Here is a 27,132-nt window from a genome sequence, read left to right on the forward strand (position 1 = left end):
GGTCTTGATCTCTTGAACCTAGTCAGAGGGCTGGAGAGCAGATGTTTGTATCAGGGTTCTAAAAGCTTCAGTGATTTATCAACCCTACATTTATTTCTCACAATTCAGTGATGAGCATTGCTCTGCTAATCATGGGCCTGGAGACAATTCTCTTAAAAGATGAACAATGTGAATGCCTATTCAAAATGTTGCTGTTCTGTGCTCAGGAAAGAGAACGAATGATCCCAGGAAAAGACGGGGACCTGAAAAACTTCCTCCTACTCCTGATTCTCTCCTTACAGCGGAAACACCAGGGGACAGGTCTAGCTTCAGATACGGATGGACTGAGGCAGTCAAAATTGCTTGTCCTTAAAAATCGGCATTTCTCCATCTCTTGGCTTGGCTTTTCTTTGGGTTGGTGTCATCCTCGGGCATTTTGTATCTGGTGTCAAAGTGGGCACGCGGCAAGCAGTTCCATGCTTATATGTTGCTGTTTCATCAATCGCAAATGGAAAGCAATTGCCTCTTCCCATGGACTGTAACAGGTGCTCCAGAGCTGACCTTCAATGGCTGGGCCTGGGTTACTGATCATTCTTGAGCCAATAAGGCTGGTCTAAAAAATTGGTCAGGCCTGATCATGTGCCCATATGTGAGGCAGTGGGCAGGGTCAGGATTAACTAGGCGCCCCAATGGGGAAGAAGTGGTTCTTCAAAGTAACCCAAACACCATCATCCAAAGGAAAATGGATCCTAGGCCAGCTGAAACCACTCTACCCACCAGGTGTCTTTAATTAATGATAGGTATTATTATTGTGAAACAATAGCAGAGAGGTTATGCCAACATTTATTAAACACTTGAGAGGGTAGGGAAGGCTTAATAAGCTCTCAATAAATGTTTATGGAAATAATACATTTCTAAGGGAGTAAATAGTAAAGCGGTACATGCATAAAGTGTCATCTTGGTCTAAAGAAAAAAGTCCTATTGGAATGAGGGCACAATTTGTCTAGGAAATGAGCCAGGCAACACAGAAAAGGATAAATGGCACATTTCTAAAGAGGAGTTCCTTAGAGGACTAAGGGCTCTTTAATTAACATATAAACCTACTCTGGGGGAAGGAAATGCCTAAGGAACTCTCCAAGGTTTGCTGAAGATTCCAAACCCCAGAGTAGAGATGGGGAGGACAAGGAAAGTCCTCCTGAAACTGAGGGATGGGCAAAGTGGCAGCTGAGCTTTAATGAGGAAAAGGGATGAAGGTGACTTTAGGGGTCAAATTTCAAACGATGCATATGAAATTAAGGAGTTCAAGCTACTGCTTATGACCAAGGAAAAGACCTGGAAGCTAGTATAGACTGTTTCCTGAGAATTTCAGCCCTGGATGGTTCCAGACAGAAAGGCATGTGAAATACTGGGAGTTGTGAATAATAGTTTGACCAAAAGGCACATAAAAGAGATGCAAGGGGGAAGCGGACTTGGCCCAGTGGTTAGGGCGCCCGTCTACCACATGGGAGGTCCGCGGTTCAAATCCCGGGCCTCCCTGACCTGTGTGGAGCTGGCCCATGCGCAGTGCTGATGCGCGTAAGGAGTGCCATGCCACGCAGGGGTGTCCCCCGCGTAGGGGAGCCTCATGCACAAGGAGTGTGCCCCATAAGGAGAGCCGCCCAGCGCGAAAGAAAGTGCAGCCTGCCCAGGAATGGCGCTGCCCACACGGAGAGCTGACACAAGATGATGCAACAAAAAGAAATACAGATTCCCGTGCTACTGACAACAACCGAAGTGGACAAAAGAAAAACACGCAGCAAATAGACACAGAGAACAGACAACTGGGGTGAGAGGGTGGGGAGAGAAATAAATAAAAATAAATAAATAAAGAGATGCAGGGTATGTATGTAGCTCTGGCCCATACATACAGGTCAGGGGAGGTCCAAGAAAAGGCATTTCCTATCTTTAGAGGGCTGCTTATAGAGCTCAGGTAACAGGGATAGAGACTTTTAGGTCTAAAAGACAGAGATTAAGAAGAGCAATGGTTGAGGTGCATAACAATGCGAGCAGACAAAATGCAAACTTGCTCATCAAATCGTGAAATTAAAATTCTAAGGTTAAAACTTGAGGGATGTGAAATTTAATCAAAGGAAGTCCTGAGTCCCAGTTTCTCCTCTGATGGAGCAAACAGTGCTTAGATCTCCATTGTGGGGAGGGTTGACAGAGATTAGTCAGGTGACAGTGCCTGACACATAGGAGGTGCAGGTAAAATTAAAGCCATCTGGAGTCCCCAGGCAACTAGTGTTAGCTGGAGCGACAAGGTATTGCCAGCAGCACACAGGACTTAAAGTCAGGAGACAGAGTTTGAATCTGGGCTTCACTCCAACCTTCATTTTCATAACAATACCGAGGGCCATGATGAAGATGAAATGACATCCTGCATTCATTCAATAAACATTTACTGGAGGCCTACCATTGACCCAACAGTAGGCTAGGTGCCGGGTAGGGATGCAATAATGAATAAGAAAAAGCCCTGTCCTCATGGAGCTCACACTAGTGGGAGAGACTGATAGGAGATATTCACAAACTTGAATGAGGCTTACAATGAGAGAGGTGGCACTAGGAAAATGTAATGGGGAGCGACGGCTTTGAAAACTGTAAAGAGCTCATTATCCTTTAATACTGCACTTGAATTAGTTTTCTTTTGCTGCTGTAACAAATCACCACAAATGTAGTGGCTTAAAACAACACAAATTTATTCTCTTACAGTTCTGGAGGCTAGAAGTTTGAAAGGGGTTTTATGGGGTTGAAATTTAAGGCTGCTTTGCTTCTGGAGGCTCTAGGAGAGAACGTGTTCCTTAGCTTTTCTAGCTACTAGCAGCTGCCTGCATATCTTGGCTCCCGGCCGCATCATTCCGACCACTACTTCCATTGTCACGTTGCCTTCTCTGACTTCAACCCCCTGCCTCTCTCTTACAAGGACCCTGTGATTAGTGAGGGCACACCTGGAAAATCCAGGATTCTTTTTCCATCTTAAGCTCCTTAACTTAATCACAACTGCTATGGTCCTTTTGCCATGTATGATAACATTCACAAGTCTTGGGGATTAGAATGTGGACATCTTTGGGGGAGCTGACATGCATCCAACCCCAGCACACCTGGGCTATCGAGAGAGACTATTGTGGGAATGGGCTATCCTTAGAAACCAGTAAGCAGAATTGGGCTATCTTTGAATACCAAATTGCTGACATTCTACTGGATCTAGTCTTACAGGGGGAGCAGAGTGGGTATCTGAAAGCTGATTGCTGATGCCCCGTCAGAGGGCACTGTCTGCATGTTAGACCCCACAGTGTCATAAAAGGAGTATCAGGCAACACATGAGGGCACTGGCTACTGCCACCCAAGAGTTCTATGACTTTGGACGTCTCTAAGCTCCAATCTCCACCTATCCTAATGAGGATAAACAGACTACCTGGAAGGGTTGGAGTGAGAATGAATTAAAATATCATCCATGAAAACACTTAAACAGTGCTGATCCTGAAGCAACGTCTACTCTGGATGGCCTCCTGAGGGCATCCTTCCCTCCCTGTCTGTCCCTTTTGCTGTGGTCTTTGCCTTCATCCGGGCCTCACTGGTACCTTCACCAGGTCGCCAGCCAGGCCACATTCCTCAGTCTGGCAGCGGAGCTAGTGGGCACGGCACTTATCCCTGAGGCCGACCTTGAACTTGCAAACCTGAGGAACATGGCTTTTAAACAATTCCCTCTGCCTGGAATATTCTCAACACGCCCTATATTACTCAGTGTCTGGGTCTCAATTCTGCTCTGCGCCCCAGCGCTTTGTTCAACCTTCAGGAGCCTTCTCTGTTACGGCTGCTTGCGCGCCATGGCCTCCTCCGTGGAGAATGTTGGAAAAGCACTCCTCCGCTTTTGCGGGTCTCAGTTTCCTTATTTTCAACGAGCTCTTGGGAGTGGAACGGCTGAAATGGCCTCTCCAGCTCTGAGATCTTACAGGGACATAACTTAAGAAGTGGCAGGGGCCAAGAAGGGAGACCGAGGGGCCCAGGCCCGGGGAGGGTCATCACTCAAGGCCATTTTCCGTCGATCCTTCCAGGCAGGGCTGTCCGGAGGGCAGGCAGCCTTGTTTACCTAACCGACTGCGGGGCGACTCTCGGGCGTCTCCAGGACTCAGGGCGCCGGAAACACGTGTGTGCTCACCTACGGGTACACACGTGAGCACACCTACAGCAGCGGGGGGCGCTCGGGCCGGCAGGGGGCAGCACAGACCCGGCTTGCAATTACCCGGCGCAGCCCCCAGGGAGGAGGGCGTGCTGCAGTCCCGGCGGCGGCGGCGGCGGCGGCTGGAGGTGCAGCTTCCCAGGTGGGAGGCGGGGGCCGCCCGCGCAGGAAGAGCCGCCTCGGGAGCGGGCGCTCGGCGGGCTCTCCTCCGGCCCGGGCGCGGCGCGGCGAGAGGGAGCGAGCGCGCTGGGAGCACGCAGGCGCTCTGCTCCGGCCGGCCCTTGGTCGGCGCGCGGCGCGGGAGCAGCCCGACCCCCGCAGCCCCCGCGACTCCTGGCGGGTCCGCAGCCGCCGGCCGGGAACGGCCCCTCGGCAGCCAGCGCAGGCCGCCCGCCGGGGTCTCGAGCGCGCGTCGGTGGCGGGACGGCCCCGGGGCCACCCCGAGCGCGCCCTCCCGCCTGCGGCGACTCGCGGCGGGCGCTGGCCGGGCCGGCGCGCCCCGTAGGCGGCTGGAGCGCGGCCCCAGCGTCGGCGGGAGCGAGCCCCGGGCCGCAGCCGGCGGGAGGCGGCGCGGGCGGCCGCGGGAGCTGACGGCGGCGCGGGGCGCTCCCGGGCGGCGGCGGCGCGGCGGCGCAGGGGGCGGAGGCAGGGGGCGCCCCCGGCCAGGATGCTGCGGTTCCTGCGCCGGACCTTTGGCCGCCGCTCCATGCAGCGCTACGCGCGAGGCGCGGCGGGGCGCGGGGCCGCCGGGCTGGGGGACGAGCGCGACGGGGGGCTCCGGGGCGGCCCGGCCGCCGCCGCCGCCTCCTCCGTGGCGCTGCCCGCCGCGCCTGGGGGCAGCGTGTTCCCGGCCGGCGGCGGGCCCCTGCTCACGGGCGGCGCGGCCGTGCACATCTCCGCCGCCGGCGCCGCCAAGGCCGTCCTCTACTGCCGGGTCTTCCTGCTCGACGGAACCGAAGTGAGCGTGGACCTGCCGGTGAGTGACGGGGTCCGTCCGGGGCAGCGGCACCCTGCGCCCCGCAGGGCAGCCTCCCTTCCCCCGTGCTTCTCCCTGAGCTTCTCCGGGGATCCCCTCCCTCATCTCCTCCGGGCACTCCTCGCCCTGGTTCCCTCTCGGGCCACCCCGTCCCGGCCTGTTTCGGGGCTCCATTCCAGGCCCGCGCCCCCTCCTTGACACGTTGCGCCGCAGAGCTGCGCCTTCAGTGCACCCCACCTCTTCTTCTGGTTCTCACCCCCTACGGATCGCACAGTCCCCACGTCCCGAGACCCCGCCCCTTGGCTCGGGTGACAGGTGTTCTTCTGCTCCCCACGTTCACGCAGAGACCCTCCTGGTGCTAGGTTTTTGGGTAGAGAACCTCAAAGCTGCGCGGGGCGTCCCTGGGGCGCCCGGATTGCCCCCACAAATTCGCCGCCAGACCTTGGGAGAACTGCTGGGAGGAGAAACCTTTTCCTCCTTTGCTGCCCGGCGGGTTCCCCAAGTTTGGGGGTGGTGGTCAATGGGCCGTTCTTTCTTCTGATCCTCTCTGGGTGCTGCCCCAACGCAGAGAGCCCTTCTGGCCCGCCAACCCCCCGAGGTGGGGGAGTGTCTGGCGACCTGGGAGCTAACTCCAGAATCGACTCTTTTAAACCTGACCAACTTTGTACCGGCTGAGCCCTGGCGCGGGGAGTTGGCCTCGGTGACTCGCGTGGCCTGGAGCCCCGGACTTCGCCTCCGGGTATTGTGCGTGGGTCTGGCCGGGCACCCCAGGGCGGTGGTGCCCGGGCTTCCGTCCCCGGCCACCTGCCCACAGGTGGTTGCAGTCCCTACCCTCTCCTGCTTCAGCATGGCAGGGCGTCCAACCACGGAGGAGGCCTTCTGGCCGGAGGGACCAGATCAAATCCAGTCATTTATGGGGCACCTCCTTGCACCCCGAGCTGCGGCAGACGGTGCCTTCGGGTATCTTTGGGTGTGATTGATGACACCGCTATAGTTGAGCTTTAGATGAACGTTGGAATTATCCGGAGGGTTTCAAGAGAAGAGGACAACATACCTTGTGTTCCAAAGAAAGCATTTAGGCCTTCCCTGGCAAGGAAGTTCTTTGGATTCCACGTGAGAACTAGGGACATGTAAGGGTCTCCGATGGAAAAATCAGAGCCTGCCTGGTCTGGGCTTTAATGTTTCCCTATGTAGGTTTAAATTTTGAGAGTTTCAGTTTATGGCAGTTTTATTTTTGTGGCTGCTTGTGCTCTCCGTAGGCTATCATTTGATGTGACTACCCTTTGGGGGCCTTTTTATTCATGGGAAAGGAACCAACATTCTGGTGCTTAGAGCTACCATCTTTGAAACAGCCTTCAAATGTTCCTGCTCCTGAGGGAAGAGGTTCTCTAGCTTTCCTTCAGCTGGGAGAGGAGTGGATGGTGAGCAGGCTGCGCTGGAGGGGCAGCTTGCGTTTGGAGACGATATGGCGCATTTTGCGTCTTGGGTCCGGGAAAGGAATGCTCTCCTTGGGCACTTTGACATGCCCCTTGTTGATGGTTTTCTTGTCTGTTCCCCGGGAATAATTCGCTTATGAAACATGTTGCTTCTGTCAGGTTTGTGTGACAAGCTTATGTGCCATTTCTGAGATGAAAAATGCAAACTGAGTAAAGTGCATGCGTGGTGAATAGACCCAACCTGGTCCCCAAATGAACAGGTTGGGAGGGGACTGCTGTCTTCGTACCACCGCTGGTGGAGCCCTCACTGAGCATGGGGGAAGGGAGAATTGCATCCTAAAAGGTTTTCTTCTCTCCTTTTTGACAAAAGAATTCACTCGTCTGGATTTTCTTAGGATAACAGATTTCTTGATACCTTTAAGATGCAATTTAATGAACTCCAAATTGTATTTACATGTACACACATTCATGTGTGTCTACGTCCTATCCAGAGGCAAATTAAAAATCAAAGGCTGGCTTTTTGTCATGTGAGTTCTCTGGGAAGAAAGATGAAGAAAAATCACCCGTGAGCACAGCTCACTGGTTTAAAGATTTATTGGATATTAGAACTGCATCACACAACCTCCTACACCAGTCTGCTTGGATCAGAGTGTTAGTTCCTGTAATTAATTTGCGGAGTTAGGAGGTTATGCCAGGCGGCCGGCTCCCAGATGGATGTGGGGCTTATCTTTTGGGTTCTCACCCTGCCCCGGGCTGACTTGGGAGGCTGTCCTTTTTGGCATTTGGCTCCACTCGTTGTTATCCTCTTCAGTGTTCCAGAATTTTTACCACTTCCGGGACTCTGGCCTGGCCTGGGTGGTATCGTCTTGCCTTGCCTTTGACTCTGACTCCGCTAAGATGGTTTTCTGTCTCATCTGCTTCCTGGGGCCCTGGGAACTGTGGCTCCTTTGTAATTAAAACCTTCTGGTGGTGGTAGCTTCAAGAACTCCTTTGCTCAACATACTAAAAGTGGTTTTATGTGTTGCCATAAATCCTTTTATTAGTTCTGAAATGGCCTTGGATGCAATCACATGCTCAGGACGGCAGTTCACTCTGGCAGCGCCGCAGCGCAGTTCAGTCACTGATTATGGGGCATCTCCAGTGTGTCAGGCGCTGAGCTATGGACACAAAGGTGAATGGGAAGTGGCCTCAAGGCTCGGGGGAGACACACGTGGGAACCTGTCTTTTTATTCTAGGCGGCCATGTGCTGTGCCAGGCATACCCAGATGGGATGCTGGGGACCGACTGGACGGCGGGAGGGGGAGGGCTTCTGGAGCCTTTGACACTGGAGATTATAGGATCTCAAATCCAGTGTCCTTTGAGCTCTTTCAGAATATCTTTTGTCGAGTCCACTTCTTGGCAAAGCCATGGCCCAACTGTGGTATGAAATAAAGGAAGAAGCAACTGTAATTTTCTCCTCCCACAGTCCTCCTCTGGCAGAGCTTCAAGCGCCCGCGGCTGGTGGTGGGCCGAGGGGTGGTATGGGTGGCGCATTTCCAGCCATCGCCTAGCATCCCTGGGTCTGTCTTTTCTTTCTTTTTCTTTTTATTCGGAAAGGATTTCAAACTTGCGGGACATTTGCAAAAATAATACAACCACCAGTACCGAGAATGCCGGTATACCCCCCACCCACATACCCAGATTTACCAGCCCCGCCCCAGCGTTCGTAACCTTTGCTAGGCATGGTCCGTGGTCTCCCAATCTTTTAGAAGATGTGAATAAAAGGATCTTCCTAAAAATCCATCTCTAACATGCAGTGTAGAGTGGGCTGGCTGTGCACACCCAGCTTCCAGATGAATCCTTGGCTTGCCCTGCCAGTCACGGATCACCCTGAGCAACTCCTCTTCAGAAAACAGCTGGCCCTGCCCTGGAGGGCGCCTCCCCGTGCTGGCTGGCCCAGCACTCCCCAGCCCCCAGGTGTGGCCTGGTGAGAACAGGGCACGGCTGCCTCTGGCCTGCTAGAGACACCTTCCTTCTGTGAATGCAGCTGAAGATCCATTAGTGCGCTTGGCAGAGGCGCCCACTGTTGACTCATATTAGCTCTCTGTTGACTAAATCCCTGGCACCGCTTTTGCTCGCGCGGCTGCCGCTCAGCCCGTCTCCCCCTTCTGCGTGCACAGCCTTCCAGCATCCCTGTGTGGAAAGCTGTTAGGGTGTGTGGCTGGTGGGCTGGCACTCCCGCCATGCCTTGGAGGGCGTGGCTTGCATCGCCTGTGGGGCCATGGCTTTCACTGTACCTGGAAATCCATCCATCCGCACTGAAGAGTGCTGCAGGGAAGAAGTTCAGAGTTAGAAGACCCGGGTTTGAGCCTGGCAGCCTGGCTGTGCAGCCTTGGGCAGTTTATGCAAGCTCTCTCATCATCGATTGCCTGGTCTTTAAAATGGGGATGTTGGGAGGATTAAATGGCAGAAAGGATATATATATTTTTAAAAACCACAAACCTGTCCAAACAGCAGGGTGCAGAGAGATGCTAGAAGGTTGTAATCTTAGACGCCTCTCGTGCCTTCTCTTTGGCCTATGGAAAAGGCTGGAAATTTTTCTAGAAAAAATCCAACAAAAAGTTCATAGCTGTGCCAGGTAGGCTGAACATGGTTTAGCTATTCTTTAGTGGAAATTAGAAGTTGGATGTAGTTTGTGGAAATTAGAAGTTGGATGTAGTAGGAGATATGCTTTAAGAAAGTTTGTCACTTTGGATGGGAAAATAATGCCCCTAGGCTCTGAGAAAATAATACATCCCCACCAAAAAAAACCCCAATTCTACCATAAATTGCAGGTTCTTGGAACTTTAGGACTGGAACCTCTGCTCCAACTGAAGACACAAGGGTCATGTGTCTTATTGTGGAGTTGGAAGGTACCCTCGACAGCCTGCATCCCATCCATTGTTTAGATGGGGAAACTGAGGCCTGTGGTTATAAAGTGGCTTCCTGTGGTCTGCCAGAGAAAGTGTGGCGCTTGTCTGGTGTAGTGGGTAGCATCAGCAGGAGGAAGGAAGACCCCTTGGTCTTCCTGCCTGATGGACACATTTTCTCAGATGGTTCAAGGCACAGCATTTGAGAAACACGGGCCCTAGAACGCTGAGCACAGAGGGCAGCTACAAGATGCATTAAACACTGCTCAGGTTATACTAAAAGCCGTTGATTATACACTTTGGATAGCGTGTATAGTTTATGACTATCTCAATAAAACTGCTTACTAAATAAATAATTGTGCAAGAATAACCAGAAATAGCAGCTCTGTGCAGCAGGAGACACATAGAGAAATCGAGGGATGAAGAGTTTTCTTGCCAGTTTGTTTATTATTATTATTATTGAAATAATGAAAATGCTCTAATGATGAATGTACAACTGTGTGATTGTACAAAATACCATTGATTATACACTGTGGATAAATTGTAGGCTTTATTAATGCCTATCAATAAAATTGATTTGTTTAAAATAAAACCTGCTCCAGTGGTCTTTGAGCCGGGAGTTGACAGCATCAGGCCAGTGCTCCAGAGAGCGCATTTTTATGGGGTCGTAGGAGGGACCAATTGCTGTTGCAGTGGTACACGTGAAGGGTGAGGACGGCCTGGCTGGGACCGAGTGCCCAGCAGAAGCAGGGCAGCTCCTGAGAGCAGGAGAGGTAGAGCCAGTTGAATAAATGGGAGGAGGAGATAAGGAGTAGTGGGGTCTGGTATGGAGGACAGGGGTAGCTTCACCCTCAGGAAGCAGTGGGGTCCATATAAGACAGCCCAGGAAGGAGGAGAAGGTGCCCCCTCCTTGCCACCTTTGCCCAAGGCTCTGGCTGCCATGGGAACCTTGCTTTTAGGCCATCCCAGGCCTCAGGAGTGGGGCGGGAGGCTTGCTTGTTCCTCTTGCTGCTGGGAAGGTATTGGCTAAAGGTGCCCGCAGCGCTTGCCTCTGCCCCGTCCTGCTTCTCGGACTGTGAATGAGACTCTGGAAAGCCTGGGATTCCTACCTGTGTCAGGGTTGTTGTTGTTGTTGTTTTTAAATAATATCTTTGTTTTGAAAGGGGCTTGGAGTAGATAAGTAGACAGGTATATAGGTAGATGGATAGATATTATAGAATGATACAGCAAATGTGGCAAAATGTTAAAAGTTGATGGGTTTGGGAATTGGATGTGGCTCAAGCGATTGGGCTCCCATCTACCATATGAGAGGTCCGGGCTTCGATTGCCAGGGCTTCCTGGTAAAGGCAGGCTGGCCCACGTGGAGTGCTGGCCCACGTGGAGTACTGACCCACTTTGCGTGCTGGCCCATGCAAGAGTGCTGGCACAGCAAGACGATGCAACAAAAAGAGACACAGAGGAGAGACAGTAAGAGACAGCAGACCAAGGAGCTGAGGTGGTGCAAGAAATTGAGCACCTCTCTCCTGCTCCAGAAGGTCCCAGGATCGGTTCCCAGTGCTGTCTGACGAGAAGACAAGCAGACACAGAAGAACACACAGCGAAAGGACACAGAAAGCAGTGAATGCAAAACATCGGTGGGCGGGAGGGGGGGGGGGCTGTAGGGCATAAATAAATAAATCTTTAAAAAAAGTTGATGGATGTGGGTATCTGGGTAGAGTTGGAGTTCTCTGTATGGGTTTTGTATTATTTTTGCAACTGTTCTGTAAGTTTGAAATTATTTCAAAATAAGTGTGTGTGTGTGTGTGTGTGTGTGTTTAAGGGTGGGGATAGGGAAGGTAAGAGAGACAGGTGGTGACCGTCCTTCCCGATGGTGGACGTCGGTGAGATGCATCAGAGTCAGGACTGACCTGAGAGGGAACTCCAGTTCTAACCCTGGTCCCGCATTTTACTAGCTTGTCAGTGTTAATATTGGGGGGGGGCTGCAGGTGAGGTGGTGGTGGTGGGTCCCCCCCAGCCTCTCTGGTGCCAGTAACATAACCCTGCACTGGCACAGGACGCTGAACAAATATTAACTTGCTAAGCACTTTCACGTGCATAATCTCATGGAATTCTGCCCCTGGTTTCCTGCAGTGGTTGCAGGTGCAGGTCTGTTGAGTTTTGAAAGAGTAAAAGGCCAGTGGGGAGCCCCTTTCCTTAGATTCTTGTGTGGGAATTTAGGGAAAAAAAATCCACCCCAGTAACCACAGAGATCCTCCACCCACAACTTATCCTCCGAACTTGTTTTCCATCCATCTCCTCGGCCTGAATCCTTTCTGCCAGCCCCTGTAGGATTCCCCCTACTTCCCCCCACCTCCTCTCTGCGCCAGCCTGGAGCAGCTCTTGGGGAGAATCCAGTTCTGTCTGAGCTGCAGTTTGCGCCTCTATCCTGTGGCAACTGCCTGCGGGCAGGGTTGGCTGCTGATTCATTCTGGTGGTGGTGGTTTTTTTTCTCTCTCCAGGTTGACTGGTGCTTCCCTCTCCTACTTTTCCTTTCACGATTCGAACATGTTCAAAGCAGAATGGCTAGAAAGTACAGAGAAGAAAGAGAAGTTAAAACATCATCTAGAATCACACCAAGCAACGATGGCCACTTAAAATGCTGGCGTACAATCGTCTTATCCATCTCTACTTTTTCCTTTGCCTATTTAGACATAAGTACCTATTCAACATGATTAACTTACTTTGGCTTATGTTGATTGACGGACGTCTCTCTCCATCCCTTCAATACAATTGAATAGTGACTCTGGACCCTGCGCTTATTTTCCTTAGGGTTGGGCCAGTCCTCAGAGCTCCTCTCCTTAAACGCCCTGGCCCCTCAACGGGGATGCTCATGGGGTAGCCCCCCAGTGCTGGCTGTCTGTGTGAGCTGTTGACTCCTGCCAGGGTGAGAAGAAGGCTCCCTGCTCTTTTATAACCAACCCCCTCCCCCATTCCCTCCTCTTCCAGGCAGATGGAAGGTCTAGTTGGTACAGCCACAGAGTTGTTCTGGGAGCTTGCGTCCTGAGCACCTGCTTTGGGGCAGGCGTGGCCCTTGCCTGCCTGGGTATGCTCAGAGCTTGCGGTGGTAGAGCTGGGTGAGGGCTTGTAGCGCCCCTGGGCGCTCCTCTCTGCTCTAATCTCATCATTCCACAGCCTCTGCCTCCTCTCTAGAGTTGGGTTTATATCTCACTAGTGCCACTTGAATTTAATTTCTGGCTTATTTGTGACTGTTTTCCGATATGCTCTCATCTTCCCCTAGTACTTTTTCTTTAGTTAGCAAAGATCTTTTGAACGCTTTTGCTTCATGAGGCACTGGGGAGGAATACAGGGTGTAAGAGAGTTTCTTGAGCTCCCAGTCTAGAAGAGGAGACAGTGTCAGTAGATATTCACAACCCCACTGGGGGGTGAGCTCCTGAGCCGTGGCTGGAGCAGGAGAAGGTTTGATGCCCACAGTGTTTTCTGAGTCGTCCCAAAGGATGCACAGGGGCTCAGCTGCTGGATATGGTGGTAAGGAAGCAGCAGGTGTGAATGCATGGAGGATGGGAACCAGAGCACCTGCTCCCTGGGCCTGGCCATTTGGGGACAGGAAGGTAGGATTTGAGCTCTGACTGTGTCCCTGGATCTTAAAGGAGCGAGGGAAGAACCTTTGAAACTGAGATCAATGTGCTGCGAACTAATAATAAGAGGCAATACTCCCCAAGTGTTTACTCTGTGCCCGGTACAGTGCTAAGTGCTTGCACATCATCGGATTGAATCCTCAAGAGTCCCTCTTGGTGGTCACAATTGTTGTCCTTGCTTTGTGGAAGGGAGAATTGGGGCTTAGTGGATAGGGCAGGAAATCTGCCCAAGAGTGTGCAGTAGAGGTAGACTCCAGACTGAAGCTCAGGCTACCTGGCGAGGCAGGACATGGGTGAGTGGGTATGGGGGCCCAGCCCCGGGGGTCCTGACCCTCCTTTGGGTTTCCTTCTTTGCAGGCCTCGTGTGCCATCTCAGGGATTTCCCAAGGTTGTTTACGTCTTCAGTCATCCTGGGTTGAATGTAGTTTTGCCCCGAGTGCATTCTGCTGTGATGGCCGTAATTCTTCCCCACTGAGGTCAGAAGGCAGCTGCATTTTCCAAAAGTGATTAATAGACAACCTTAAAACCATCACAAAGAAAAAGGCCTTTTATATAGTCCAATCCTGCTGCGTATAGCAACTGGTTCTTTCTCTGTGTTCCCTTTAGTCTTTATGCTTTTCATGCATGCTTATAAGCATGTATATTCATTTATTTAAGGATTTCAAGTACATATTCAATTTTTTTAGTATATGTAGGGTTGGTTAGAGTTTTAAATTGTTTTCTTGGGTCAGATTTAGTGAGTTGGGTTTTTCATTGATTTTGTCCATTTTATTTAAGCTGTTGAGTTTGTATCCATTCTTATTTTTAATTTTTTCGCTACCCATTCAGGCTTTCCTGACACACCTCCTTTGTGCTTGGTAGGGATTACTTAGATTCGGCTCTCATTCATTGTGTGTGTGTGTGTGTGTGTACTGTTCTGCAAGGGAATGAGTAATACCTGTCTCTACCTGTCTCTCTGGGTTGGAGGTTGATATGCAAATCACCTGGTATCTTACCTGGTAGGCAACCTTACCTGCCAGGCTGGGAAACTACGTTGTGTCCCTTATTCCTGACCTTCCAGTAAGGAAGCATAATAACTACATTACACGTGGTCTCAGGGAGCCAGAACTGAATCTAGGTTTCTCGACTCCTTTTCCAGTGCTCTTACCCCCAGCCCATGCTGTGCACACCCCGCCTGCCGCTTTTAAATGTGTACCCTGGGGAGTTCAGAATCCCTTGTGATTTAGCAGGTCGAAATTTTATGCAGCCAAAACCACCCCATCTCTCTGCAACCCCTTGCCCTCTCCGCCCCTCCGGCATCTGGGTCCTGCCTGCCGTTTCTCGGCGTGTTTTTGCAGCCTCTTGTCCCCAGAGTCACAGCTGGCTGAGTGCCCAGTGTTTCCTTCTTCGAAGTTAAGAATTGGCAGATGGTATCCCAAGGGTCCCAGCGTCCCCTTCCCGGTTACCCAGCGCTGGGCCCAGTCCGAGGGGTGCCTGCAGCGTCCCTCAGCTCGGTGGCGTCCCCTCCACACCTGTTTTGGCACCCGACTGGGCGGCGGGGATAGACCGGAGGGTGCTTCTTCTGCCTTGCCCTCGCTGTGTGCTGCGCAGTGCACCCAGGCTGAGCTCTGGAGTTGGGTGCTGGTCCAGGCCTTCTAACTCCATGCTGCCCACTCATTAGTGGCTCTGCCCTCAGCGGCTGGATGCTCTCAGCCTCCCCTCTGGTTTGATTCTTGGAACCCTGGCTCCTCACCCAATGCTGACCAGCCTCCAAGGTGCTGCTCAGTCTTTGCTTGGGGCGGGCGGCAGGTGACTTCCTTTCTCCCCCTTAAATTTTTGTCAGAATTGCTCTGTGCTGGCAAGTCCTCTGTCCAACACATTCTTTAAAGTTTCGAAAGATGAAATATAAATATAATAATTGTCCGTAACATGGATCGTTTAAAGAAAATAATACAATGAACCTGTGTGCACCCACCACCCAGCTTAAGAACATAAAGCCCCCCGTGTGTCCTCCCAGTTACATCCCCCTACTTCCCTTCTCAGGTTTGTCGTTCATCCTTTCCTGCTCTTTATAGGTTTACTGCATCCATGTGTTTCCCTAGACGATATATTGTTAGTTGTGCATGTGTTTGAACTTTGTCTAAATGTACTTTCATTCAATTCATGTTTGTGAGATTCATCCATGTGGATGAAGTAACTGTAGTGCCTTCATTTTTATTTCTCTATAATTATTCTATTGTGTGACAGTATCAGAATTTATCCTTTGGCAGTAGAGATTTGGGATGTTTCCAGTTTAGGGCTATTATTAAAACAAGGCTGCTTTGAACCCTCTGGAGTTGCATTTCTGGGTGCACGTGTGCAAAGCATCGCTCCTGGGTTTGTATCTGGTTGTGGAATGGCTGGGAGGGAGGGTGTGCAGGGCCTTTTAAAGGTATGCCAAATTGTTTTCCAGAGTCCTAGCAGCATGTAAAAGTTTCTGCTGATCCATTCTTCTCCAGCACTTTGTATAGTAAGACTTTTTTGTTTTATTTTACTAGTCTAGCAAGAATTAGTAGTAGCCTAAGCCTTTCCCCAGGTATTGATCGGGTTGTGTATCTTCTCATATGTTTATTGACCATCCCCATTTCCTCCAGGATTGCTCTGTTTTAGGATTTGTTTGGCCTTTCTTTTCCGGTTGAGTCGTGTTTTCTACTTGTATTTCGCTCATTCCTCCTGGTATTCTTGACTGTGTCTCCCTTATCTCCTTCCTCTTTAGAGGTTAGTCTTAATGGAACCAGAGAGGACAGTTTTTGTTAAGTCCTCAAATAAATAAACTTTCCCTCCCATGCCCATCTTTACTGAGTAGGAATCTGTGTAAGCTTCAGTTTCTTTTTGCTGTGAATGAGCTGAAGTTTGTTGCTGCTGGTGGCTTTTGGTGAACAGTCACAGAATTGATATAGTAAGACAGGGAAAACCATGCACAGTATATTTGCTTTGGGCAGATCTTCCTGATAGGAGGGCTGAAGCTCAGGAAAATCTCTGCCTTATCACCATCTGGTTATAAAACCAGGAAACAGACATCCCAGGGAGTAAATCCCAGAGTTAACATTTTAAAACATTAAAACGTACAGTGTGTTGGAAGCAGATGTGGCTCAACTGATAGAGCGTCCATCTACCATATGGAGGGTCCAGGGTTCGATCCCCAGGACCTCCTGATCTGTGTGGTAAGCTGGCCCATGTGCAGTGCTGCCGTGCGCAAGGAGTGCCGTGCCATGCAGGGGCACGCCTGCATAGGGGTGCCCCACGCGCAATGTGTGTGCCCCGCAAGGAGAGCCGCCTCGCGTGAAAAAAGCACAGCCTGCCCAAGAGTGGCACCACACACACGGAGAGCTGATGCAGCAAGATGACGCAGGAAAAAAGAGATGCACATTCCCAGTGCCGCCTGATAATGCAAGTGGGTGCAGAAGAACACATGGCAAATGGACACAGAGAGCAGACAACAGGGGGGACAGGGAGAGAAATAAATAAAAAATCTTAAAAAATTGTACAGTGTGCAAAAAAGGACTACAAGACAAAGGAACAGTAAATGATGGCATATAAAAGTACAGAAAACACCAATGAAGAAGAAGATGAGAATGTACACATTCCAAACAAAGCCTTTACAGGGGTTCTTAACCTTTTTTGTTCCACGGAACCCTTTGCCAGTCAGGTGAAAACTGTGAACCCCTCACTAAGTCCACACTACACTGTTTATTATTTAATAAATATATTACACCCACACCAACACGTCCCCACAAGAATAGTGTTTTTTTTTTGAATTTCAATTCAAGCTCACAGACACCCTGAAATCTTCCACGGACCTCTTGGGAGTGTGTGGACCCCTGGTTAAGAATTCCTGCTTTAAAAGAAATAATCTTAAAAATGCTTAAGGAGATACAGGAAAGTACAGAAAAAGGACTGCAGGATATCAGGAAAATAATGAATGAACAATATGAAAGTCTAAGTAAAGATAAAACATTTAAAATGGACCCAAACAGAACCACTGGAGTTGAAGATCACAATAACTGAAATGAAAAATGCCCAGGAGGGTTTCAAGAGCAGAATGGAGTAGGCCCAAGAAAGACTTAGTGAACCTGAAGACAAGACACTTGACATGGGCCAGGCTGAGGAGTGGAAGGAAAGAAGAAATGTTAAAAGCAGTTGTCCAAGACAGCTATGGGACACCATCAAGCACACCAATATATCCATTATGGGAGTCTCAGAAGGAGGAGAAAGAGAGAAGGGTGCAGAAGGAAAAGTCAAAGAAATAATGACAGAAAACTTCCCAAACTTAGCAAAAGACGTGAATATGCACATCCGAGAAGCTCAGAGAACCCCAAATAGGATAAGCATGAAGAAAACTACACCCCATCATATATTGATTACGCTGTCAAATGCAAAAGCAAGGAGAGAGTTCTGAAGCTTGCTAGAGAAAAGCAGTGTGTTACATGCAAGGGAATCCCAATAAGATTGAGTGCTGATTTCTTATCAGAAACCATGGAGGCAAGAAGCTGTGGGTTGAAATACTTAAAATGGGGAAGCGGATGTGGCTCAACTGATAGAATGTCCGCCGACCATATAGGAGGTCCAGGCTTCAAACTCAGGGTCTGCTGGCCTGTGTGGTGAGCTGGCTCATGTGCAGTGCTGCCACGCGCAAGGAGCGCCATGCCACTCAGGGGTGTCCCCCACGTAGGGGAGCTCCACTTGCAAGGAGTGTGCCCTGTAAGGAGAACCACCCCGCGCGATAAAAGCACAGCCCACCCAGGAGTGGTGCTGCACACGTGGAGAGCTGACACAGCAAGATGGTGCTACAAAAAAAGACACAGATAAAAAAGAGACGCAGATCCCTGGTACTGCCTAGAATGCAAGCAGACACAGAGGAACACACAGTGAATGGACACAAGAGAGCAGACAATGGGGGTGGGGGGAGGAGAGAAATAAATCTTTAAAAAAAAAAAAACCTTAAAATACTGAAGGAAAACAATTACCAACCAAAAAAAAAATTTTTTTTAGGAGGTGTTGGGGATTGAATCCAGGAACTCATACATGGGAAGCAGACACTCAACCACGAGCTACATCTGCTCCCCAGGAGAGTTGTTTTTTTTTGTTTTGTTTTGTTTTAGGAGGTACTGGGGATTGAATCAGGGACCTCGTACATGGGAAGCAGGCACTCAACCACTTGAAATAGCTCTGCTCCCCAACCAAGAATTTTATATCTGGTGAGATTCTCTTTCAAAAATGAGGGAGAGGTTAAGACATTCTCAGATAAACAAGAGCTAAGGAAGTTCATCACCTCTAGACCTGCCCTACAGGCAGTTCTGAAGGGATTTCTTCAGACTGAAATGAAAGGACACTAGCCAGTGGTTCCAAGCAACATAAAGTAATAAAGACTTGTAATAAAGGTAATCATTTGGGGAGTGATAAATGCCAGTATTATTGTATTGTTTAGTATGTAACTCTACTTCCTACTTCCTACAGGTGCTAACATGCAAATGCATAAAAAGCAATAATAAATCTAGGTATTTGAATATACAATGTACAAGAATGTAAGTGATAACAAGTACAAAAAATGGTGGGGAGACAGAAGGGTACAGGCAAAGTGTAGGTGCATGCTATTGAGGTAAAGTTGGTATTAAACCAAAAATAGTTATGTATTTAGGATGTTAAATTTTAACCCTGTGGTAACCACAAGGAAAACAGATGAAAAACAGTATCCAGATAGAAATGAGAAGGCCTTCAATATGATAGAAAGCAAATTCATTTAAAAGAAGCTTTAACAGAAGTGAAGGACAAAAAGGTATAAGACTTAAAGGCTAAACAGCAAAATGGCAGAAGAAAGACCTGTATTATCAGTAGTGACTGATAATGGATTAAACTCTCCAGTCAAAAGGCAAATATTGGCAGGATGGATAAAAAATAATGCTATAGTATAGTATAGTAAGTATATGCTGTCTGCAAGACTCACTCTTTTTTTTTTTTAATATTTATTTCTCTCCCCTTCCCCCTGTTGTCTCCTCTCTGTGTCCATTCACTGTGTTCTTCTGCACCCGCTTGCATTATCAGGCAGCACTGGGAATCTGTGTCTCTTTTTTGTTTTGTCATCTTGCTGCATCAGCTCTCCGTGTGTGTGGTGCCACTCCTGGGCAGGCTGCGCTTTTTTCATGTGGGGTGGCTCTCCTTGAGGGGCACATACCTTGCACGTGGGGCACCCCTACGTGGGGGCACCCCTGCATGGCACGGCATTCCTTGCAAGTGGCAGCACTACATGTGGGCCACCTCACCACACAGGTCAGGAGACCCTGGGGATCAAACCCTAGACCCTCCATATGGTAGACAGACGCTCTATCAGTTGAGTCATGTCTGCTTCCCAAGAGACTCACCTTAACGTCAAAGATACAAGTAGGTTGACAGTGAAAGGATGGGGGAAAAAGCATACCATGCAAGTAGTAACCAAAAGAGAGCTGGAATGGCAATACTGATATTGGATAAAATAGACTTTAAGTCAAAAACAGTTATGAGGGAGCGAGTGTAGCTCAGTGATTGAGTGCCTTCTTCGTGTGTATGAGACCCAAAGTTCCATTCCCAATACCTCCTTAAAAAAAAAAAAAATCAACCCACAGTTACGAGGGACAAAGATGGTCATTACGTACTGATAAAGGGGACAATTCAACAGGAAAATGTAACAATTATAAATATATATGCACCTAACAGCAGAGCCCAAAAATACATGAAGCAAATACTGACAGATTTGAACGGAGGTATTGACGGTTCTGCATTGATAGTAGACTGTAATACACGACCCCGGTAATGGATAGAACATCTAGTCAGAAGATCTGTAAACAAGTCCAGGACTTGAATGATACACTAACCAATCTAGACCTAACAGACGTTTATAGAACACTATACCCAATGGAAACAGTCTTCTCCAGCGGAGGCGCAGGGAGAGCAGCGAAGCCTCGTGCCGGTGGGAGAATCTTCACTGCTCGCCTGCCTGCTGCTGCTCACCTGTGGCGAATGAGCAGTAATTGGAGTGTAATAAGAGCAGCTTCCTGCATGCAGCCCTTCCACTCCCAGCTCCAGCTCTTCGTGGCTGAGTGACCTTCAGCAAGCCTTTTTTAAAAACCTCTCTGAGGCTCTGCTGCCTCTTAAGAAAGAGAGCCACAGTTTGTCCTTGTCTCCGCCACCACACACACACAGAAGAAACGTTTACTGCCCAAGATACCAGCCCTGAAATGGATGTGCACTTCCTGCAGGAAAGCCAGCTGAACCGCAGAGGCTTATGGGGGTTAGTTATTAACTCGCAGCCTACGTCCTGCGGCCATAGCACAGCATTTCGTGGCACCTCTGTCCTTTTATTGCTCCTGTGGGCTGCACCTGAGAGCCCAGGCCCAGGCCACCTGAGCAATCCATTGTGATCTGAAATGGGTGGCATCAGCAACGCTGTGGCAAGGGCAGCTGGTCAAAGTCCAGGGAGGGAACCAGACGGGTTTGAAACTGGTCCCGGTTCATGCCCACAAACCCCCCAAGGAAGCAGATCCAGTGGGTTCTTCTAGGGTGCAAGCTAAAAAAAGGAGATTTATGGGAGAAAGGGAAACCCAAGGTCAGAAGTGTTTGTTCAACATACTTCAGTAGTCTAGAGCTATAGGATTTATTTTTCTTTGAAGTCCAGAAATAGTTCTCTTTATTCTGAAAGATGTGGAGGAGAAGCTCCTCTTCATTTAAGAGGCTTCTGAAGAAAAATGCAAAATTGACATGCTGTCTTTTAAAAGAGAAAGAGAAGAATTGCGTGTAGTCGGAATTACTATAACATGTCATTTATCTTATTAAATCACTTCAGGGAATGAGCTCTTCCACATGTATGAGCTTTCCAAGTAGCTTCAGTTTATTCACTGACAAGACCTGTTTTATTTCAGCTATTTCATTTATTTTTTATTTTTTTTAAATCACAGTGCATGTAGTATGTGTAAGCCCCTGTATGAGGAATAGGAAATGTTAGGGGGGAAAAAAAAGTGGGCTCAGCTCCTAAGGAGCTCCTTTGGGGTAGGGCATGGACTTTCTCTTGAATTGCACATCTTGTGCCCTTTATTGCCCTGGTCTGCATCAAGGCTCCAGGAGGGTCCTTCCCTCACCCCCACCCCGCAGTGGTCCCAGCTTTGTCAGCTGGGTCCTCATGTCACCTTTGGATAGTATTCCAGCTCCACGGTTTGCTTCCCTTTCTCGCTTTTTCAGTAATGGGGTTCCCTAATGAACCACAACAGTCGTTTATTTTTCTTCCAAAATTCTTTTGAAGACCATTTTTACACCATTAATTCACCTGTTTTAAGTGGACCATTCAGTGTTTTTTACTATATTTAGAATTTAGCCAACATCTACAAAATTTAAATTCAATGTTTTTATCACCAGTAAAAGAAATCTTATATTCTTCAGCTGTCATTGTCTATTTTCTACAATTATCGCCATTCTAAACATACTATTTAATGTGTCATCTCAACATATCCCATCAGATTGGAACGTTGTTTGGTCACAGAATTTACATGTGGGTTGTATCTTCAACCATTATTTCCTTCATTTTTTTTCTTTGCCTACTTTTATAAAGGAAGAAGTTACCCTCTCCCACTTAGTATTGGTCTACCCAATGTTAGCCTTTAAAAAATTTTAAAAAACAATTTTAACTTTATTTTTAAAGAAGTTTTAGACTACAGAAAAGTTACAGTGAAAATACAGGGGACTGTCATATATCACACCCCCTACCCCTCTCACATTTTCCCCTATTAATATCATCTTATATTAATATGGTACATTTGTTACAATTGAACAAATATTGAAGCCTTGCTACTAACCGTGATCTATAGTTTTCATTATGGTTTATACTTTGCACTGTACAATTTTACAGGTTTTGACAAAATGTACAATGGCCTGTATTTGTCATTGCAGTATCATGCAAAACAATTCCAGTGCCCCAAAAATGCCGCCTGCTCCACCTATTCTTCCTTCCTCCTCCCCTCTGAGCAGCTGGTAACCATTATCTGTATATCAGTGTTACATGTTCTTACATTACTACAGTAATAATAAATCTCCTTTGGTCCACTGTTGCATTCCCCCCTTAGGTTTATTCATTCCTCCATTTTGATGACTTTGGAATAGTGATGCTCACCTGCTTCAGATTGAGAAGGGACTTAGATCTTATGGGACAGATAGAAATGTCTTGATAGCAGTTTTAGTTACTGTCTGTTTTTTGGGCTAGGTGTTGTCCATCATCATCATTTAGTTACTTGTCCAGGGCAAGTCATGAACTGGAGAGTAGGTGTTGGCTGCAACTCTGCTGAGATTCAGGGCTCAACTAGCATATGGACAGACTGAAGATTAAAGTTTCTAGGACATATGTTTAATGGATATAGAGCTAATTATAGAGTCAAATCAAAGGGGTAGAAGAATCAGGTAGGGACATCATAAATGAGCCTAACTCTATTAGGAGAAATAGGTTAACATATATTCCAAGGTAAGGGGTTCTGATTCCATTGGGTTGTATGCATTGCCTATAGTGTCTAAATGTCTCTAGGGCCTTTGGGAGCCTTGCTGTTTGAGGCTTTGTTTACTGTGGCAGTTAGTGTGAACCTCCTGAGATGTGCATAAGTGTAACTTCTGGAATGACCGTCCAATTCACTTTGAAATCTCTTAACAATAAAACTCTTGTATCTAATATTTCGCCCTTTTGGTCAAGGTCTTTTCCAAATGCATCGCTAGTTGGCACTTGCTAATAGTCCTTCTGTGCAGGGAGGCTCATACCCTGGAGTCATATCCCACACTGGGGGTGGGTGGGTGGGGGAGACTGGAGAAGAGGTAGTGAGTTTATATGCTGAGTTTGGCTTATAGAGACCACATTTGAGTAATAATGAGGTTTTCAGGGGGTAACTCTTAGGCAATAGATATTATTAGGCTAAGTTTCAGTTTTACAAGAATAAGGTTCATAAGTGTTACTATCAAGGGCTTGGTGTATTGGTCTATGTTCTTTTATTGGCACTGCCTATGTTCTCTAGAGATTCTTGCCACTCTCTTAGAAAACATAGCTGGATCCCCAGGATGGGAATGTAATATTTTGGTGTTTATTGTTTGGGTCTCCACTCACTGAGACAACACCCCATGACCGCATGAACTAGAGGCATGCCCTGGGTGCATCCTTCCCCACACATCTCACTACCACAGACACCCTGCACGAGTGATCCTCCCTGCCATAGTTGTAACTTTTCTGCAATCTAAAACCTCTGCCAAAAAAAAAAAAAAAAACCTGCATCATGCCTATCATCACCGTAAGATGTTATCTTTTTGTGTATGCTCCCAGATTCTTCTGACTGTTCCCCCAGTGTCTTCTTTTTTTTTTTTTCTTTAAACTTTATGTTTAAAGAAGTTTTAGACTACAGAAAAGTTACATTGAAAATATAGGGGATTCCCATATACCCCTTCCCTTCCTCCTCTATAATTTTCCCCTATTAATGACATCTTATATGAGTATGGGACGTTTGTTACAATTGATAAATATTGAAGCATTGCTACTAACCATGGTCTACAGTTTACATTATGATTTACACCTTGCACTGTACAATTTCATAGGTTTTGAAAAAAATGTAATGGTCTGTATTTGTCATTGCAATATCATGCAGAACAATTCCAATGCTCTACAAACGCCCTGTGTTCTACCTATTCTTCCGTCCCCCTCCCTTCAGAACCTTTGGTAACCTCAGTCTGCATCGAGGCTAAAGGAGGGTCTTTCCCTCCCTCCCTTGACCCCCCAGTGGTCCCATCTTCTGTGTCAACTGGGTCCTCATGGCCAACTATGGATTGTGTTCCAGCCTCCACTCTTTTGCTTTCCTTTCTGGCTTTTTTGGGTTCACTAATAAACCACAACACTGATTTTCAAAGTCTGTTGCATGCTAGACTCTTCTGGGGAGCTTTTCAAAGTCCAGCTCCTTAGGCACAACCCAGACCACTAACATTGGAATTGCTGGGTGGGTGGGGGGACCCGGTCATCAGAGTTTTTATACGGGTCCCGAGGCGGTGCCGGTGGGCAGCTGGGTTTGAGAGCCAGTGTTTTACAGGGTCACGTCCCTTACGTCTGGGTAGTGTTTTAGGTTGACATGAAGCACTTCCCTTTCATGGCTTCATTTAGTCCTTATAGCACATCCTGGAGAGAACCATGGGTCTTCCAGTTTTATGGAAGGTTCAGCAGAAGGTATTTGTCCAAATCTCACCGCTAGTAAATGCCGGGAGCCAGACTTAAAATCATACCCAAGCTCCAAGTTCACCTCTCTGCAGTTCTGCTCCACTCTAGGGGTTCTCTGGCAGGCCTCCTCTCACCTTTACTTCTCACCTGTGTATATTTGCTGGTGTAGTCCTCCTTTCTATCTGTTGCTTCCATCCTGAGGACCCACTTTCAGGGTCTGTCTCATATGCTACTATGTTCATGAAGCGTGTCCAGTCCTCTCATCGGCCTCCCCTCCCCCCCTCCATATAGTGGCCTTCTCCTGCCTGCGAATCTGCAGGGCACTTTTTTTTTTTAATTAGAGAAGTTGTAGGTTTATATAAAAGTCATGTAAAAAATGCATTCCTATCATATCCATATGTTCCCATATATGGGAATGTTGTGTGTGTGTGTGTGTATTTTGTGAGCATAAAGCACCTTTAGTGCAGTAATAACTCAACACTCGTATGTGTTGTGGGAGATGGAAGGGTTAGGATTAGGCTTAGGGTTAATTGTTGCTAGTTGTTGACAGCATCAGTAGGTACCTTTGTTAAAATTGATGAAGGAATATTAACATATTACTGTTAACTATAGTCCGTAGTTTGCATTAGGTGTGTTTTTTTCCCATATACTACCTTTATTAACACCTTATAATAGCGATGTACATTTGTTGTAATTCATGAAAGAATATTCCTATATTTGTAGTATTAACCACAGTCATTGTCCACAACAAGTTCACTGGGTTATACAGCCCATGTTTGATTCTCTAGTTTCCTTCTAGGGACCTTCAAGACCCAAAACTTCCCCATCAACCACATTCACACACATGATTTGGCTCTGTTAATTACACTGAAAATAATGTTCTACCATCACCTCTATCCATTTTCAAACATTTACAGTCAACCTAATTAGAAATTTTGCAGACGTTAAGCATCAACTCCCCATTCTCTACCCTCATTCTATCTCCTGGTAACAACCCATACTCTAGATTTTGCCTCGGTGAGTGAACTCATTATAATTAGTCCTTGTTAGTGAAACCATGCAATCTTTTGTCCTTTGTGCCTGACTTCATTCACTCAGCGTCCTCGGGGTTCGTGCATGTTGTTGCGTGCATCAGGACTTCATTCTTTCCTATAGCTGAGTAACATACCATCGTATGCAGAGACCACATTTATGCCTATCCCATCATCAGCTGATGGATACTTGGGTTGTTTCCGTCTTTTGGCACTGTGAGTAATGGTGCTATGAACATCGGCGTGCAAGTGTCCATTCGCGTCCCTGCTTTCAGCTCTTCTGGACCTGAATCCTACTGGTGGGACTGCCAGCAGTTCTAAGCTCCCCGAGGAACAGCCAGACTGTCTCCCCCAGCAGCCACCTGCAAGGCACTTTTGCCTTGGGTGGGGCTCATTGTGACTCACCCTGCAGTAGTTATTTATATTCAAGTAACAGAGAACAAGAATTGATTATTTTTCCCCTTGCAAATGATATGTTTTATTGTTGTGATAAAATACACATAACATCAAATTTACCGTAGTGACATTTATTCCACTCACAAGGTTGTGCAATCGTCACCACTCTCCAGCTCCAGAACCTTTTCGTCACTCCAAGGTATACTCTGTACCCACGAATGGGCTACTTCCTATCACCCCCTCCTCCTAGCCCCCGGCAACCACTAATTTGTTTTCTGTCTTCGAGGATTTGCCAACTCTGTATATATTGTATACATGTTACCGAGTAAAATGTGGCCTTTCTCGTCTGACTCCTTTCCCTTGGCATAATGCTTTCAAGGTGTCTTGACCATTTAAATGGTTCTTATCTCTTTATGTGGCTTAACTCAGAGACTCCTCACAACCCGAGGAGATAGATAGTGCCGATTAGCAGCCTCATTGTACGGATGAGGCGACTGAGGCACAGAAAGGTTAAGTGTTGTTTCCTGCAGGCACAGCTCATCAGCACTCTTGGCCCCTGTGCTGACCTGCCCTACCTTCTATGCCGTTAGAGACCAGAGCTGTGAGCTGAACCTGTAAAGTGGAATTTGAAGGGCCAGTGTTACACTTAATCTACGACCTAAGAACAACACAGATGCAGCTGCTGGAGCAAAACCATCAGAGGCACCTACCTCAGGGGCCTGCCGAACAGTATTATGGGGGTGGATTCTGCTCAAGGTCTTGCCTTAATTGGACTGGCTCTGTTTTGTTACAGATTTCCTGCTAATACCGTGTGTGGAGTATAGGGTCGCATATCTAGTATTGGAAGCCAGGGGATGTTCCAAGGTATCTCCTGTATTGTACAGATGAGGCAACTGGGGTTAAATATCTTGACCAAAGTCTTGCAGCTAGAACAGGATGGAGCCAGGGAGTCTGGTTCCAGAGTCCATCCTCTTAATCTTTTTATGTTGTCCTGCCTTTTATAGTTGAAGGAAAGCTTGGGCAATTGGCTCTTTGTCATGGGAAGGAGAAGTCTTGTTATATGGGCAGCTGGGGAGAAAGTTGAAGTGAGTACCTGGTACTGAGGAACCCGAAATGACCAGGATGTGAGAAGGCAGACGCTCTTAGGAGCCTGTGGCTCACAATTGGACCGAGGTTGGCCATAGATGCTAAGGTCCCACTGAAAACATTGGATCTTCAGTGAGCTCCCAGTCCTTTTCTCATTCAGTCCTCACCAATACCTTCTTTTTTTTAAAAAAAAGATTTTATTTATTTATTTATTTCTCTTCCCTATCACCCCGCCCCCCCCTCCACGCCCAAGTTGTCTGTTCTCTGTGTCTAT

The 27,132-nt window shown here is 47.9% G+C and overlaps 1 protein-coding gene across 4 annotated transcripts in view; it reads left to right on the plus strand.

The window, feature by feature from the left end:
• The first annotated feature begins 4,726 nt into the window (after positions 1-4,726).
• Positions 4,727-27,132, plus strand: part of EPB41L4B (erythrocyte membrane protein band 4.1 like 4B) — a 173,395-nt gene continuing 150,989 nt past the window's right edge. For 3 of the 4 annotated variants that reach the window (XM_058302567.1, XM_058302566.1, XM_058302569.1), the window contains exon 1: positions 4,848-5,171. In XM_058302567.1, coding sequence (XP_058158550.1) covers positions 4,863-5,171 — 309 coding nt within the window. In that variant the 5' untranslated portion in view covers positions 4,848-4,862. Of the gene's footprint in view, positions 5,172-27,132 lie in introns of all 4 variants that reach the window. The other variant, XM_058302570.2, reaches the window with a different exon arrangement.

The sequence above is a fragment of the Dasypus novemcinctus genome, chromosome 8 (assembly GCF_030445035.2).
Source record: "Dasypus novemcinctus isolate mDasNov1 chromosome 8, mDasNov1.1.hap2, whole genome shotgun sequence".
Taxonomy (NCBI): Eukaryota; Metazoa; Chordata; class Mammalia; order Cingulata; family Dasypodidae; genus Dasypus; species Dasypus novemcinctus.